At 33.6% G+C, this 18,987-nt stretch overlaps 1 protein-coding gene across 1 annotated transcript in view; it reads right to left on the reverse strand.

The window, feature by feature from the left end:
- RNGTT (RNA guanylyltransferase and 5'-phosphatase) overlaps positions 1-18,987 on the reverse strand; it is a 221,505-nt gene that overhangs the window by 74,376 nt on the left and 128,142 nt on the right. The window contains exon 13 of the mRNA XM_029223623.1: positions 18,841-18,941. Within this exon, the coding sequence (XP_029079456.1) occupies positions 18,841-18,941 (101 nt within the window). The remainder of the gene's footprint in view (positions 1-18,840; positions 18,942-18,987) is intronic.

The following is an 18,987-nucleotide window of genomic DNA, read 5'->3' on the forward strand; positions in this document are numbered from 1 at the left end:
GGGTAACAGCCCTGCTTTCTAGGGCACAAACCAAGGAAGGGCATGTGAGGACACAGCCAGAAGAGGGCCCTCACCAAGAACCCAACCACGCTGGCCCCCTGATCTCAGACTTCCAGCCTCCAGAACTGTTAAGAAATAAATGTTGTTTAAGCCACCAAGTCTGTGGTATGTTATAGTAGCCTTAACTAAGACACCCTAAGATTAAATATACTTTCTAAAATGTATTTATAATATGAATTTGTTAAGCAATAAAAGTGAACTTCTACTCAACCTGTGTACAAACTATATCCAGAATTCCAAAAGAGTCAAATCTAAAGTAACAAGGTTTTATTACACATGTGTATTTAAATGCACTCTATGTGGTCTAAAGGTTAAGACTATACTGCCTTTATCCTTTTCTCTTAGAAAAAAAATGACTGATAGAAATTATAGAGAATCTAGGATTCACACAGAGTATAGAAAACCCTATAGAAAGGAGGGTGTCATAGAACATAAGCACTATTCTAGGTTTGGGGGACCAAAGTTGAGGCACTTCTTTGATGTGTTAAGAAAAGCCCTTTTCTATGGACCATTTCTAATTCCCTAGCTACACAATAAAGGTTTTAAACTATTAAAAAAAATGACCAATAGATTTACTATCATAAATGGAACAAAATATAAATAAAAGATGGTATTTGCATAAAATGGCTCTTTTATGTGTTAGACACCGGATTTTAATTGTCCTTCATATTTTCCAAACATAGTATTTAAAACTCTTCTCTTTTTTAAATGCTGCCTTGCAACCATATTAACCTCAATAGAAAAGTACAATCTGTTCATGACTGCTGGTAAACAGAGGTCTAGACAGCAAATGATCTCTGAAAGGACGTATTTCCATTGAATAATAAATCCAAAGCACTTTGTACTATCCTATTATATACAAATGGAAGGAGGACAACAAAATAACATGAGTGAAAGGAAAATTTTAAAGGAAAAGTTATACTCTCTCTCCTTGAACAAGTTAGGAAAAAAATTATATAGGTTTCCAAAGACTCAAAATTTTAACCTAAGGAACATACTTCATAGTGATTTTTTTTTAAGTCAGATTATTCTTAGTGAATTCTTTTGGCTTAAGATAAAAAAACCAGATATTACTAATGCACTTAAATGTTTTCTTGGGTGGAAATGACACAATACATTTTCATCTAGAAATAAACCATTTTACTTGTTTCCTTCATCATTTCTAACTTAAAAGAAAAAAGAAATCTAGCCTTGTTTTTGAATAATCTTGAGACAAGTTTTAATCTTTCAATGTTCAGCCTTTCAATATTTTGTACAAATAAACCCAAACTACTAATATGTTATCCAAAATGATTTTCCCCAAAGCTTCAATTATAAAAAAAGATTTTATTACAGCTTTGGCATTTAGAAATTTGCTTTCTAATAATCATCTATCAAGATTACATACTATCTACTTAGTTATTTCTTTGTAATTTTTCTATATAATTGTATTTTTTTATTATTTAGGAACACCCAAAGACACTTTGCCAAGAATAAGATACAGCTTAGTCTGTACCTTGACAATCTATACAATCCAGTATATATGCTCAACTATATATTGCATATTCTGATAAGGGTAGTTACAGTACAGTAGTATTATTTAGCATGTATTACTGGTTGCATTTTAATAATAAAAGCTGCCTAATAAATGAACTAACCTTTGTGTAGTAGTTTACAGTCTATAGATGCCCTTCACACACATTATATCTCATTAACAATTCTACACAGTTCTGTTCAATGGGCCCTAACCTATCAACTCACTTTGGATAACTATTAATTTGGTACATCTTAATAAAGTTAACAGGCTTCATGTGGCATATTCACGCAGAGATGCAGTTTTTGGCACTAAGGAGTTTAAATTAAAATTAAGGATTTTTAACAAATCCTTGAACATGGTGATCTTACTTATAAATATCTAAGTGGATAAACTATTAAACAGAAAGGTTATAAGGATCATTTGTTAGTTCTCTCATTCATCCATTTATTTATTTTTTGAGCACCTACTATGTGGTAGGCACTGTTCTGGTTAGACTGGTCATCTAGATGGCATGTATTATAATGCAATTTATATTTTAAAATAATTGATCAGTGATCATCTGATTTTTCACCATGCAAATTAGAAGATTACTGGGGAAACAAAATCTTAATAATTCTAACCAGGTGAAGAAAACTGACTATGAATAGACAATACTAAAAATAAATACATAATTTGACAGCCTAATGAGAAACAAGCTAAACAGAAACAAAATCAACATATCCATATTAAAAACCAGATATCAGAAAGGGGTCACGTGTTTGTCTTGTCTTCAGGGAACTGAATTCAATTCAAAACATCTACCTGAGAACAGGCAGTGTAAAACAATTTATGAGGTACTCTGGGGGTCAAGTTAACAGCTCACAATAATGTAAGGCAAAACAAAGCAAATTTCAATAACAAAACATTATGGGACTTCCAAGGTAGAGGAGAATTAGTTTGGAGTGAGGAATAAAGTTTATAATAAACTTGGTTTTGTTATAGGTATTCCTAATCTTGGACAACTGAGATACAGACTTTAATTTTTAACTTGCTTAGTATCACCTCAAACGGAGTCATTTTAAACAAAAACTGTGAAAAATAGAAGCACTGAATTGGAAAGCAATACATTATTACCCAATTTTACCTGGCATTGATTAGAATTTTAACAATAGAATACAAAAGAAGAAAACGTGAAAAGAAAAAAATTAGTAGAGAAGAAATCTCCATGGTGCTACATTATCAATAATGAACTGCTATATGAAGATTCTAATTCCCAAAGACAAATCTGCAAATATGCTTCCATGATCAATATATTTAGCAGAATAAGAGTTAAATCTAGAACCCAGACTCTTAATTTTTAGTAATAAATTCTTCCTAACATATTATAACAAACTACTCTAAAATATTCTACATAAATATTTCAAACTAACAGAAGACTAATATGGAATGAAATTTAATTTTAACAAACCAGTTTCCAAGTTCCAACTTATTTTACACAGTTAGTAGTCTTTAACATGATAAGCATTGACAGTTTGTAAACTTACCATAAATTTTCAATTGCATTTGTGCAATATATAAAGTGTAGAAATGTAATATGTTTAATGGCAAGGATATGCACTATATTTATATGTTTGTTATACATATCACATTTTTCAGTTTTCCTTTAAATTGTAAAAAAATTCAAATAACTATCGTATTTCTTAAGGAGAAATTCATATTTTTTGAAATTACTGTCTTGTATTACGGACTTTTTATTATGCTGCATATGAAAAAGGGGATATGATAATGATGAAACATTCCTGATGCATCAGACTGAAAAATTAGACATTTACAGACCATGTCTGAAGCTAAAGTTCTAATTGGATAACCCTTTTCCCCCCTTGCTCTCATTTTGAAAGATATATAAATTTAATTTGGTTACTGGCATGGTCTATTGGACTCAACACAAGATAGTGGTTAAAAAATATATATTTAGAATTCCAATCTTGGTCTGTTGTTCTGGTTCTAATCTCAGTTCACTGAATGCTCTTGGATAAGTCATAACTAAATGACATTTTTCAATTTTCCCATCTGTAAAATGGAGATAACTGTCCTACCTCATGAAGACATTACTGACTTTAATTAACTGGGTAAAATACTGTGAAAATCAAAAAATGATGAAAACGTTCAGTCCAATTAAAATTTAAACTTAAGTCATTATTCAAACCGAAGAGTCTTAAAATGTACTTCTTAAAATCTAAATTGAATACTCTAGTAGCATTTGTTGAAAATCACCTGACTCATCTGCACCTTCATCTTTCAAAGGGTGTGGAGTAACATCAAAGTGACAACTTGCAATTTAGAATACATACTTTGACCAGCTCACTAGCTCCAGAGGTGATCTGTGGTTATGTAATAAAAGCCCAGGCTCATTTGACAAACCACAGCACAATTAAAAGATAAATGATCATCCAAGATAAACTGAATGTAACAGAACCAGTTAACAATGGAAATGATAGGAAAAGACTGAAGTTATTGTCAATACAATACATTCAATCTTTCCTCATCTAAATTACAAATTATGTTTATGAAAAGGTGTAGAAATTGATATATTTGAAAACTAACTTGGTAGAAATGCTACAAGTGTTTATTTGCGTTTTCCTTTTCTCGATTCACAAAGCTCTTGGATGGAGACAAACAGCCTTCCTAAAGAAATATGCACCACTTTTAACTCAATTCAATAAGTAATTGGTGAGCAACTACAATATCAATTGTTCTTAAAAGGTTATGCATAATTAAATTTTATAAATTAAATTATATGTTACTGGGACTTCTGCTTCCGGGAAGACAGAGCAGACAAACTTTTCTCTATTCCTCCTACTAAGTACAATTAAGAACCAGGGACGTTGTATACAACACAAACATAAGCTGGGGCGAAGTGAGAGCGGCGTGGACATATATACACCACTGAATGTAAAATAGTTGGCTGGTGGGAAACAGTAGCACAGCACAGGGAGATCAGCTCGGTGCTTTGTGATGACCTAGAGGGGTGGACAGGTACTTATTAAATGTTGCTGATATGCAGAATGATAGATCCTAGGGGAAAAAGAACAAGAGCTTATTATTCCAAGGAGCATAAGGACAAGATAAAAGAAAAAATATTCAGTCTATTCTTGTCATTCACAGTAGTTATGTTCTATAATGTCACCAGGAACACTAAATTAGTGAATACGGAACCACTGCTTCTAGGGGAAATACAGCATTAGGTTCCTGCAATCCTCTGATCATATTTTTGTCAACCAAATAACATATAACCTTGTTTTCTGTGTGTTTCTGTTTAAAGACACATTATTTAATATATATTGTTGATTCATTAACACTGAACTCACAGCCAACAACACTATAACTCATGCCTGAATAAAGCTTATCTAACACATTTTCTCTGAAAGGGAAATCACAGCTTTCTTGCACTTAGGAACACTAGAGCACTTCAGCACTACACTTGGAGGCCCAGTGAAATCACCAAAACGTGAAAAACATAGCACCACAAAAAAAAGACACTTGTTTACAGTATGAGAGTTAAAACAAGAAAGCAGAGCATTGCCTTGCTCAACCTCAGCTGGGAACGTGTACATAGGATGACTCCTAATGTCTGTCCCCCTGTGCATATCCATGAATGACTGTGAAAGCACTGCAAGGTTACAAGTAAATTTTAGCTAGTAGGTGAATCTGCAACTGCAGAACCTGTGAATAATAAGGATCAACTGTATATATTCAATCACAAAAATTTAGAGCAGAAAGTGACTTTAGAGATCATCTTTCCAATGTTCTCATATTTCAGATGCAAAAAGTAAGAGGTGGAAGAGCTGCATGATATAGGTAAGGTCAGAATCTAATTAATGCAAATCCCCAAAGTCAGAACATATGGCACTTCAGAGAATGAAGAATATTCTTCAGTTTTCCTCAGAGGAGATCCACAAAGTTGCATGTATCAGGACGAAAGTCCCCAATAAGGAAAACCACTGTAGTCTACTCTTCAGAGCCAGTGGCCAAGCAGAAAGTCTAGAAATTGGCCTCCCATGAAACGTCAGCTTGACCTTGTCAAAGTTAAGATAGGGGATGATAACTAGCCAACTTAAGTATAGGTTCTGGTACCAGGTTCGAAACACTATATTATTAGAAAATTTAGCAACTAAACTTCAAAACTGAATGATGAGCTTTGATATTTTTCTTTTCTAATATATATTTGGATTGACTATATAAAAAGAAAATAGCCAAAGCCCACAGATGGGGGGAAAAAAGAGAATTACCTCAACAGACTAAAGTTTGGCTAAGTGATACCCAAAGTGATGGGTGATTATAATTCACTTAAGAGCAAAGTTAGCAAATTAAAAGGAACTTTAATTTGAAATGTTTATGATATTCTTACAAGAAATAAAGACAAGCGTAATTGGTAACCTGCCAAATTCAAAATTTTAGAGTACAACATATTTCTCAATACAGAAAGATCAGTGGAACAAAATAACTATTCTGGACAGATGTTAGAATATATAAAAATGTGGTACAAAATACAAATTGCATCATACCAGTTCTGAAAACAAGCTGAATATTAAAAAACAAAAAACTAAACTTGAATCCAAAGGTGAATTTTCAATTCTCATTACTTTGGGGCATTATTTGACTAAAGTCATTACTTCCAATTCCTTGCTAAGCTTTTTCCAACAACCTTCTTTGCTGATTCATCTTCTCCCAGCCTCTAAAAATGTTGACAGGCCCCAAAGCTCAATCCTTCACCCTCTTTATCCACATCTATTCCTTTGGCTATATCATCCAGTCTCATAGTTTTAAATTCCATCCATATACTGACAGTGTCCAAAATAAATCTCCAAAATTCTAAATTCATTATATTCATCAGCTACTTGACATATGAAGATGGTTAACTATTACAATATCAAACTCAACATACTCAAAACTGAACTTTCAATCTTTCTTCCTAAACCCACTCTTCCACATTCTCCTCCATTCTCAGATGATGGCAACTTCATCCTACTGCTCAGGCAAAAATCCTCGACTCCCTGACTCCTCTCTCTTTCTCACACACCTGTCAGCTCTATGTATCAGTTATGGTTTAACCTGGGGATCAGAACCTTCCAGCGATATGGCATCAGGAATTTATTATAAGGATCAGACCTTATACCACTGTAGGAGAAGCTAAGGAGTACAGATCACAAAGGATATGATTGGAGGATCAGAGAAAAGTCACTAACCAGGGACCATTCAGGGGCACCTGTGAAGAAGTTTGTGGAAACCTGTTGCCTCTATGTTTGATGGTGGCCTGAAAACAGTGATGGCAGGGCAGAGTTGGGAAGAAAAGAATGTACCACAAGCTCCTAAAACAGTTACTAGCAAAGAGAAGGTGCTTAACAATTATTTGTTTATCAAATGAATCAACCTAAGTTCTGGAAGGAGAGAAGAAATGAGGCAACGGTAACATCTGAATAAATAATGGCAAGAAATATTCAGAACTGATGAAAAACAATGTAACGTATTTTCCAGAAGCCAAGTAAATTTCAGTTAGAAAAACAAAGATCCATACCTAGACTCATCACAGTGAATCTAGACTACACTAAACACAATGATTGGCTCTTAAAAGTAAAACAGAAAAAAAAAAAGGTTATCTTCAAAGGAGACAATTGTACTGACAGCTGACTTCTCAACAGTAACACTGAAAGTCAGAGGACACTGGAATGAAATCATCGATATGCTAAAGGAAAAATAACTGTTTACTTCAAATTCAATGTCCAATGAATAGGGTAAACTAAAGACTGTCATAAAAACAATGGAAATTAGCTACCAGCAGAGTCTAAAAGAAATGTTAAAGAATATAACTACTGACAGAAGTTTAATAATTCCACATAAAAGGTACGAGATAATAGAGGGGATGCATAACAAAAGAAGTTGTAAATAAATAAGAAAAGTAATCAAATATTGGCTGTACATAATAAAAACAATAATGTATTATGGGCTTTAATAAAAAGGAAAAAAGTCAATAATTACACATAAGTTGGAAAGAAGTGAGTAGAATAAAAGTACATTATTTGGAAAGGTAAAAATGTCAACTTTAGACTTACTGAGTTAAATACACATGCTAAAATTTCTAGAGTAAAATTTCTAGAACACAACTTCAAACTGAGTAGGAAAAAAATGAGAAAAAACTATCAAAATAAAAGAAGGAAAGAAAGAAGAAGAAAATAAATACAGAAAAGGTAGGACAAATAACACAAAATAAGATGGTGAAAATTTTTCATATTTTTGATTAATTTAAGTAAGTATAAAACACAAAATGCTCCATTTAAAAGATAAAATATAACCAAAGATAATAAATACAGCTAAATGCTGTTTATAAGAGATAAATCTAAAATATAAGGAAAGAGAATAAAGTTAAAGGGTAAAACAATATATACAAGGTGTATTTGTTTCCTAGGGCTTCCATAAGAAAGTACCACAAACTGGGTGGCTTAAAACAACAATTTATTGTCTCACAGTTCTGGAGGCTAGAAGTCTGAAATCAAGATGTTGACAGAGGGCGCTTCCCTGGTGGCGCAATGGTTAAGAATCTGCCTGCCAATGCAGGGGACATGGGTTCAAGCCCTGGTCCGGGAAGATCCCACATGCCGCAGAACAACTAAGCCTGTGCACCACAACTACTGAGCCTGCGCTCTAGAGCCCCTGAGCCGCAACTACTGAGCCCGCATGTTGCAACTACTGAAGCCCGCGAGCCTGGAGCCCATGCTCTGCAACAAGAGAAGCCACCGCAATGAGAAGGCGGTGCACTGAAATGAAGAGCAGCCCCCGCTCATCACAACTAGAGAAAGCCCATGCACAACAATGAAGACCCAACACAGCCAAAAATTTTTTAAAAATTTAAAAAGATGTTGACAGAGCCATACCCCCTCTGAAATCCATGGGAGAGAAATCCTTTCTTGCCTCTTCCTAGCTTCTGGTGGTTTGCTGACAATCCTTGGCATTCCATGGGTTACAGCTGCAGCATTTCAATCTCTGCCTCCCTCATCACATGGCCTTCTCTCCTCATGCATCTCTATATCTCTTCCCCTCTAATTATATCTCTCTAATGACACTAGTCATATTGGATTAAGGGCCCACCCTATTCTAGTATGACCTCATCTTCACTTATACTTTGATTGCATCTACAAAGATCCTATTTCCAAACAGAATCACACTCACAGGTACAGAGCATGCAACATACCTTTTTGAGGGACACATTTCAACCTACTATAGCAGGCAAGCACTAACCAAAAAGAGAGAAGTGGGAAGAAAAAAGCTAACAGAGTTCTAGTAATGTCTACTAACATCAGACAATGTACTACATGAGAACAAGGGTAGTAAGGTAAGATCAGTTACAGGTTATTTCGGTAGTCCAGGTAACACAATGTTTGTTTGAATTAAGATCATGACTAGGGAACAAAAGAAAGCCAACATATTTAAGCAATATCTAGGAAGTAAAAACTAACAGGACTTCACTGGATAACCAGGTAAGGTAGACAAAGATGATTTATAGGTTTCTGGCTTGTAAAACTGATTAGAATATGTTATTAATCTCTATCTTCTAGCCAGTTACTTTCTAAAGCACAGATAATATCAATTCTTTTTATTGGTCACTAACTCTCCATGGTTAGTCCTAATTCTCTACTCTGCTTTTCTTGGTCTATCACAATCTGGTCCTAGCCTACTTTTTTCAAGTGTTCACTTCCATAAACTCTAATGATTCGATAAACATTTCATGTAATTTCATGACTTTTTTCAGACTATATATCTTGAATGCCATGCCTATGTATTTACAAAGTTCTACTCAAATGAACCTTCTTCTATAGAACCTTCATTGTACTATTATTGACAATTAAAATATTTTATATGTAATATAAGATTGTCTGGGCTTCTGTAGTACTTTACTCACACTGAGAGTACAGCATCTGTCACACTGATATTTATCTACATCTGTCCCTCCAGTCAAGCTACTCATACCTTCAGGATAGGGCTTACCCATCTTTTTATTCCCAGCACCTCACAATGTGGTTTGCACACAGATGGTTTTCAAGGAATGGTTACTGAATAGTGATCATTAATCAGTTTTAACTAGCACTGCTACTTACTATGCCGAAAGTCCAAAAGTAAATGGAAGACAAAGAGGATAGTGATTTCCTTTTCATTTTTATAAATTAGATTCTGAAAAAGATGAATAAAGGTCGTTGTTTCTTAGTAATGAATTCATGTAATTTACAGTTAATGTATTCTAAACTCCCTTGAGACTATGTAATACGGTCTATACTTTCTACTATAAATCCATATTTAAATGCTGAAGCAATTTTAAAATCTAAATAATACATAGTCCAGCTCTAGTTATGAAAGTTAAAACATTACTCAGAAGAGGTAAATTTGATGATATTTGAGGAACTCGTGTCACTGTATAATGGTCAGGAAAAATACTTTTGATACTAACATGTTAATTTACTACAATTTAGATCATCAATTCTCAAACAGTTAAATAAAAACAGAATGTACTTTCTTAAAAAGCTGCATAATCTAGACTTCCTCTGATGACTGAAAACATGCGTATGAAACCTGCAATGACTTCTGTTTATCAGCATGAACATGAACTATCTCTGAGCTGCAGATATAGAAAACTTCTAGTTGATAGAGGTTTCTAATTACAAGGTGGTAATGTACTATAAATACAATTGCTAAATCTGTAGTGTTTACCCTGAACAATGCTGGTATGTATATGTGCATTTAGAAAATCTAAAGCTTAAACTGTTATTACACAATGAAATACGTTTCCTACATATAATTGAGTATAATTTTTTGAAAACAAAGGTCATATATAACAGGTACCAATATAATAAAAGATACTGAAAACAACCACTAGCAACACCACTTCATGAAGCTTTGCAAAAATCATGGATCATAATTGTTCTTACTATCCCATTATTCAACACTTGGAAGTCCAGTTTGCTAAGATAGTTTTCTGATGTACACAAAGAACAAAATGAGATCCTTCCATACCCTTCCCCCATATCCTTTCCCTTGAGATTCAAAGCTTAATATGAGTTCCATTTTCCAGAGATAAAAGGACTGCATTAACAATGATGTGCCCTAGCTTTCTTCTTTTTACAATAAATTACCATATTTATATTTTGAAGCTGTCATATGCTAGAGGATATTAAATATCCTCTTGTCATAATTAACTCTTTAAACCAAATTAAATGGCTTGGTTCAAAACAGACTGTGAGAGTTACAAGAATATAATTCTATCACTAGTTATAATTATTTTAATAATCAGAGCTATTTAATTTATTCCACAATTGCATTAAACAGAGAAATGCACAGTGGCTAAAAAGCTCAAATTTTTCCTCATTTTACCCATAATATATAAACAAGATTTGAACTTGGGATGTTCAGCAATAAATTTATAGTAACTTCATCAATACTCCAGGCCAAATCCTAATACCGCAAGCTGTAACAAACTGCTAATTTTTAAAATTCCATCCATAATTATATCAAATATAAGCCATTGGACTAAAACATAAGCATTTCATTTTACTAAGGCTTAGTAATATTTTTGTTATAAACACAATTGTTTCTGCAGTAGACTAATATAATGGCATGGAGAGTGACTCTCCTTTATGATACGATACAAAGTCAAGGAGGTCTATAGTAAAATACTATGTTCACAGGCTGCTTGGATTAGTTTGAATCACATTCTCTCCGATGTGATTCAAAGTAGGAACTACACTAGTATTTAATCTATACAATATTCCCCAGGGATATCTCCCAGGTAACAAGCTCCTCATAACGTAAAAGCTAACTTAGAAAAATTGCAATTAAGTAAAACATACATTAAATTAGAACAAATGACACAAGCAAAAGGTTCTCGTTGTAATGAACAATTTGAAATGAATAAATAGTTAAATGCCAAAGAACCAAATGATAAAACAAAGGTAATACCAATTTCTCTTCAGTAAATTAACAAGTGAAAGAAAAGTATTTTGACACCAGTGACGTTACAAGCACAAGTTTGTAAACCACATGTTCCTTTTCTCCTAGGTGCTTTGGCTATATTTATTTTTGGTAGATGGCCTGAGAACGATTTTCTGTAGGAAGCAGGGAAGACAAAATCAAAGGTTAAGAAGAATTACTAATACCTCATAGACAGCTGGGCAGAGGAACTGAACAGCCAGCCACAGCTTCTCCTTCCCTCACCCGGCCCACTTGGAAATACAGCATAATCAAGAACTTGATACACTAACCATTCAAAGGACTGAAACCCAAGGAAGCATTTGTCTTAAAAAATGTTTGCATGATGAGAATATGTTCAAATAGGATAAACAAAGCAGGTACCATGGCCATTTGCTAAAAAATAAAAGTAGCCATTGTTATACCCCTCCGACCAGCTAGCTATATGCCAAATAGCTCAGTTACTAAAAGTACTATGTAATAATATTGGTTATATTAGTGCTCTTAACTCTAATTAATTTCATTTATTTAAAATAATTCTTTTAATAAACTGTAAATAAAAGAGTTAAGCATTTCATTCCAAAATACAACAGAGGGGGAAAAAAGAAAATGGCTCTGTTCAGCAGAGAAATAAGACTCTTTTTCCCCCCTATAGTTTATTAGCTATATTCTTGCTGACTTAATACTTTCTTACACAAGAACATTTTTTTTCAGCAGTCTGAATATTTTACCACTATAATTTCTTTCTTAAAAATAGTAACACTTGGGGCTTCCCTGGTGGCGTAGTGGTTGGGAGTCCGTCTGCCGATGCAGAGGACGCGGGTTCGTGCCCTGGTCCGGGAAGATCCCACATGCCGCGGAGCGGCTGGGCCCGTGAGCCATGGCCGCTGAGCCTGCGCGTCCAGAGTCTGTGCTCCGCAACGGGAGAGGCCACAACAGTCGGAGGCCCGCGTACCGCAAAAAAAATAAATAAATAATAACACTTGTTCAAGTAAGCATTAGAATCAGATTATTGTTTTCTTTAAATAAATCTGAGCAGAAGGAAAAAAAAACACTTTAGTCAGCAGAGTTAAGAGGACTTGTTCATACATTTTCAAGTAGAATCATGTAGTTGATTTCACTTACTTCAGCATGCTACTTACTAAGCTAGCATTTCTCAACTTCAAATGCCCAGACCTGAGTTGGTTAAGATGCATCTTATATTTAATCCTACAAAACCTCATAAAGCAATACTATTTTTGCATTTTAGGCCAGTAGCTTGTAATTGTAAAGTCTATAAGGGCAGAACCCATATTTACTTTGTTCGCTCCTGCAATTGAATATAGAATATGAATAAATCTTCACAACAAATCTATGAGCTAATCACTATTACTGTGGACATTTTACAGATGAGGAAGCTTAAAAAGATTAAGTAATAACAGCAAGGAAGTAGTGGAGCTAGGATTTGGTTCTGTGCAGTCCTGGCCAAAAATCCATGTTCTTAACCACTATACATATTGTCAACATTATTTTAAGACATTTGTTACCAAAAAATTCTATACATACAAATTTTGTGATTTCTGTTATTTCTTGCTCTCCAGGTGTTCAACAATTTATAATTAATTACACAAATAAATTGAAGATATATGCATTTTAAAAGGGAAAAATTAACAGGGATTGGAATCAAACAGGAAATGATTCACAAACAAAAGTGAAATTTATACAGTTCAACAAACAACAGAACTGTAGGATCGGCAAAAAGGGAATGTGGACTTTTAAATCTACCTTACTGAAAACTACAAAAATAACAGCAATATATAATTACTATATATATTAATATATATTTTACATATATTAGATCATTTAAACCTCACAAAAGTCTTACAAGGCCAATTCCTATTTTACCAATGAGGAATCTGAGGCACAGAAACAAGGGCTGTGCTCAAGGTCACACAGGTAACAAGAAGATTTAAACCCAGGCAGCCTGGCTCTAGAATCTGGGCTCTAAACTATGCTATACAAATAATAAGTTTATACAGCTCCCTATAAGTCACTGACATCGTACTCAAGAGTTTACACTCTCCAGAATACAGACAACCTTTGTAATCCTAGCTTTTCACAAAGACCACAATTTTTGGTTGGAGATCAGTTAATATAAACCCACAATAATTTTAAAGCAATGTATAGCTTTCAGTTGAAAATCTGAATTGTACGTCTGTAAAGCTGAACACAATGTAAACTGCTAAGATATACACAAGTTATTTTAGGCCATGATAAATCATCATTAAGTTAATATACCTTGAATTTTCAGAAATGGTACTATAAAGAGGGAAAAGAGCAAAGTTTAGATTTTAAGTGCCATCAACAGGACAGCTAATAGATTTTTCTATTTGCATTAAATTTTAATCTAACAAGAATCTATACTATAACCACTTTATTACAGCAGCTAAGGGAGATTCAAAACCATACTCTGAAAGCCTAAGGCATCATTAAAAAAACTCATTGCAGACATTTTCAAAGATTGGTATTTACATTATACCTTTCAAGACATTCCACTCCATACTAAGCTTTGTAGAAATATTAGGAACACAATCAAGAAAAGAAATTAATTTGCCTCATGGTTTTCTTTTTCTTTTCTTTTTTTTAACATCTTTATTGGAGTATAATTGCTTTACAATGGTGTGTTAGTTTCTGCTTTATAATAAAGTGAATCAGTTATACATATACATATATCCCCATATCTCCTCCATCTTGCATCTCCCTCCCTCCCACCCTCCATATCCCACCCCTCTAGGTGGTCACAAAGCACCGAGCTGATCTCCCTGTGCTTTGTGGCTGCTTCCCACTAGCTATCTATTTTACATTTGGTAGTGTATATATGTCCATGCCCCTCTCTCATTTTGTCCCAGCTTACCCTTCCGCCTCCCCATGTCCTCAAGTCCGTTCTCTAGTAGGTCTGCGCCTTTACTGCCGTCTTGCCCCAGGTTCTTCATGACCTTTTTTTTTTAGATTTCATATATATGTGTTAGCATACGGTATTAGTTTTTTCTCTTTCTGACTTACTTCACTCTGTATGACAGACTCTAGGTCCATCCACCTCACTACAAATAACTCAATTTTGTTGCTTTTTATGACTGAGTAATATTCCACTGTATATATGGGCCACATCTTCTTTATCCATTCATCTGTTGATGGACACTGAGGTTGCTTCCATGTCCTGGCTATTGTAAATAGAGCCGCAGTGAACATTGTGGTACAAGACTCTTTTTGAATTATGGTTTCCTCAGGGTATATGCCCAGTAGTGGGATTGCTGGGTCATATGATAGTTCTATTTTTAGTTTTTTAAGGAACCTCCATACTGTTCTCCATAGTGGCTGTATCAATTTACATTCCCACCAACAGTGCAAGAGGGTTCCCTTTTCTCCACATCCTCTCCAGCATTTATTCTTTGTAGATTTTTTGATGATGGCCATCCTGACTGGTGTGAGATGATATCTCATTGTAGTTTTGATTTGCATTTCTCTAATGATTAATGATGTTGAGCATTCCTTCATGTGTTTCTTGGTAATCTGTATATCTTCGTTGGAGAAACGTCTATTTAGGTCTTCTGCCCATTTTTGGATTGGGTTGTTTTTTTGATATTGAGCTGCATGAGCTGCGTGTAAATTTTGGAGATTAATCCTTTGCCAGTTGCTTCATGTGCAAATATTTTCTCCCATTCTGAGGGCTGTCTTTCCGTCTTGTTTATGGTTTTCTTTGCTGTGCAAAAGCTTTTAAGTTTCATTAGGTCCCATTTGTTGATTTTTGTTATTTCCATTTCACTAGGAGGTGGGTCAAAAAGGATCTTGCTCTGATTTATGTCATAAACTGTTCTGCCTATGTTTTCCTCTAAGAGTTTAATAGTGTCTGGCCTTACATTTAGATGTTTAATCCACTTTGAGTTTATTTTTGTGTATGGTGTCAGGGAGTGTTCTAATTTCATTCTTTTACATGTAGCTGTCTGTTTCCCAGCACCACTTATTGAAGAGGCTGTCTTTTCTCCACTGTATATTCTTGCCTCCTTTATCAAAGATAAGGTGACCATATGTGTGTGGGTTTATCTCTGGGCTTCCTACCCTGTTCCATTGATCTATATTTCTGTTTTTGTGCCAGTACCATTCTGTCTTGATTACTGTAGCTTTGTAGTATAGTCTGAAGTCAGGGAGCCTGATTCCTCCAGGTCCGTTTTTCTTTCTCAAGATTGTTTTGGTTATTCGGGGTCTTTTGTGTTTCCATACAAATTGTGAACTTTTTTGTTCTAGTTCTGTGAAAAATGCCATTGGTAGTTTGATAGGGATTGCGATGAATCTGTAGATTGCTTTGGGTAGTAGAGTCAGTTTCATAATGTTGATTCTTCCAATCCAAGAACATGGTATATCTCTCCATCTGTTTGTATCCTCTTTAATTTCTTTCATCAGTGTCTTATAATTTTCTGCATACAGGTCTTTTGTCTCCTTAGGTAGGTTTATTCCTAGATATTTTATTCTTTTTGTTGCAATGGTAAATGGGAGTGTTTTCTTAATTTCTCTTTCAGATTTTTCATCATTAGTGTATAGGAATGCCAGAGATTTCTGTGCATTAATTTTGTATCCTGCTACTTTACCAAATTCATTGATTAGCTCTAGTAGTTTTCTGGTAGCATCTTTAGGATTCTCTATGTATAGTATCATGTCTCATGGTATTTTAGTATCTTAGCCCCACTTCTAATCACATGCTACAATTCTTATGATTCACAGACATAGCTACTCTCCTTTGAAACTATTACAGGCATTCTTCTCATAATGCTAACATACTGCATCTAACATAAGTATTAGATATAAACTCATTTATTTCGTGAAAACTGCTATAATACATAACATTCTCTCCATGAAAAAAAAGCATATTACTCCAGCTAACTGAATAATATGTATTTTATGTCATAATTATCATTTTATATTTCATATTAAATACCCCATTTTTGAAAACTGACACCCATGTTACATAAATAAATCAGGTACCTACACCAGTGTAACTTGCATATTGCTATCCAAAAAAATCACCTTAAATGCTGGCATTGTGGTGTGTTTTAAAGAGGACTAGAATCAAGAATAATTCATTTTTTAAATAAAAAGACATTCAAATAGGTAAAATTTTTAAATATATATATATATTTTTAAACATACTAAGAATAAAAGCAAATGACAAACTACTAAACTGAATTACACTTTGCTATATTTAATTGCAATAGACAAATGGAAGGAAAAAGTTAATAATATCATTTCTAACACAGAAAAATGGACATGCTACATTTAGCCTCATGTAGCTTTTAAGTGTTGCTAAGAATTACAATCTGTAAAAAGCAAAACAAAATCACCTTTCAAAACTGAATGAAACAATCAACAGAAACACACAAGGGTTTATACTCCTTAACTAAATATTATAAATAAAGCATTTAGGCAAAATAAAAGATTTAGTAATGAGGCAATTTAACAAATTTTAGTTCACCTTTGAAGCCTTATTTCCAAAGAACCATATTCACCTGTGACTTTTAAGAATAAAAAAAAGAAGATGCAGGCGGCACCATCTGAATTAATCCCTCAGCTGCCACTGTTTAGAAGAGTGGTGGTCTTCTCTAAGCCACTTCCAGAAAAACATATAAGCCTACACTCAGCTTGCATGACTTTTGATGTGGAGGTTCCAAAGTGAACCAGCAACCCAGAATATCTGTATACCCAACACTTTGTCAGGAAGAATAATCTTGAGTTTACTACTTAGCAATATTTATCCAAAGATATTTTATATATATGGGGGGGAGGGGGAATGTGTTTGGGGGCAGTTTCAAGAAAATACTGATTAATAGTATTTAATTATTCATATTATTAGTAGTTAATAGTGTTATAATAATATAATATTGATAATATTGGTTAATAATTAATAAAAAATTGATATTAATGTTAATACCAATGCATAGCTAAGATTAAATTAGAGAAATAATATTTTTGGATAAGTATTGATAAGCAGGAAACTAAAGATTATTCTTCCTGACAAAGTATCTGGCATACAGATATTCTAGATTGCCAATATTATTTCTCTTATCTAATCTTTTATATTATTCTATAGAATATACATATTCTATCCAATCCTACAGTCAAAAGTTATCTATCTATCCTTGGATTAAACCAGGCCAATATACAGTGAAATACCTAAACAACACTATTTGGGGCCCCAGATAATTGTTCTGGCTAAACTGTACTTTGCTATTAAGTCACAAACTCTTATTTAAGGATGTAAAATACTAACTACTCTATTTTTTGAAAACTGATACCCATATGACTTAATAAAATTCTTTTTTAGTTAGGATTCACCACACTACACAGTACCTTTATTTGAAAATATACAGTCTCTTAAGAGACTTAATCTTCTGGAATCTGGATTCATATAACTCATCGTATATCCTTCATTCCATTAGCTACAAAAAAATAAACCTGTGGTTTATCTTTGGCAAGTAAAAAGAATTTTATGGCATGCATTGGTACACTTTTAACCTCTCTGCCAGCGTTATCTTATTTACTTTCTCTTTATGATTTTCTTGATTAAACATTTCTTGTTTTGTTGTTATGTATTTACTTATATGAGATGCCATAAAAAATTGTGGAACAAGGTAAAATTAAACAAGGCTTTGGAAAAACAATGAAAATATTCATGCTAAAGCATTTTTTACTCTAAAATAGCAATCAATGAAGTCAAAAATGAAGATTAACCAATAAATGAAAAAATTAACACAATGAACATAATGAAAAATTGTAATGTAATTCCACAATTAAAACCCTACCCTAATAAAGTATAGATAAGTGTTTGCTATCCAAATGCAAACATGAAGTAGTTTCCTTCAAAGGAAAAAAGGCTTGTTTCAAAACATTTAATTATAATATTAATGATCATATCTTATATCTGTAATTCACTGAACAGGATTACTTTCAAGTAAAATGTATTTTCACTTTTACAATTAAACAAAGTTCATTTTTTTATATTAGAAATAACTTTCTTCTAAGACTAAAATTAGTGAAGTTTAAAGGATGCTACCAACATGTTAGCTGTGATAGGTCAAAGAAGTAATCTGGGAAAATGAGATCGATTTATGGGTACATACATAGAGTATACGTAAAAGTACTTTCTTTTTGTAAAGTATATGTAAAATACCCAGTAAACAGTGAAGCCTTATGCAAATGGTATTATTTCATGTAAAAATCATGGGGAAACAAAGGGGCATACTTACCCTTCTCCTCCCATTCTTGTTATCTTTAGGCGAAAATCCACAGAATTCAAACTGGGAGGCTTCCATTTCAAAATATCATCACATCGACCAGGTTTATATTTCTAAAGTGAATTAAAATGATGATAATAGTTAATATGAAGCTAAAAA

The sequence above is a fragment of the Monodon monoceros genome, unplaced genomic scaffold, assembly GCF_005190385.1.
Source record: "Monodon monoceros isolate NGI ecotype Baffin Bay Population unplaced genomic scaffold, NGI_Narwhal_1 Super_Scaffold_15, whole genome shotgun sequence".
Lineage (NCBI taxonomy): Eukaryota > Metazoa > Chordata > Mammalia > Artiodactyla > Monodontidae > Monodon > Monodon monoceros.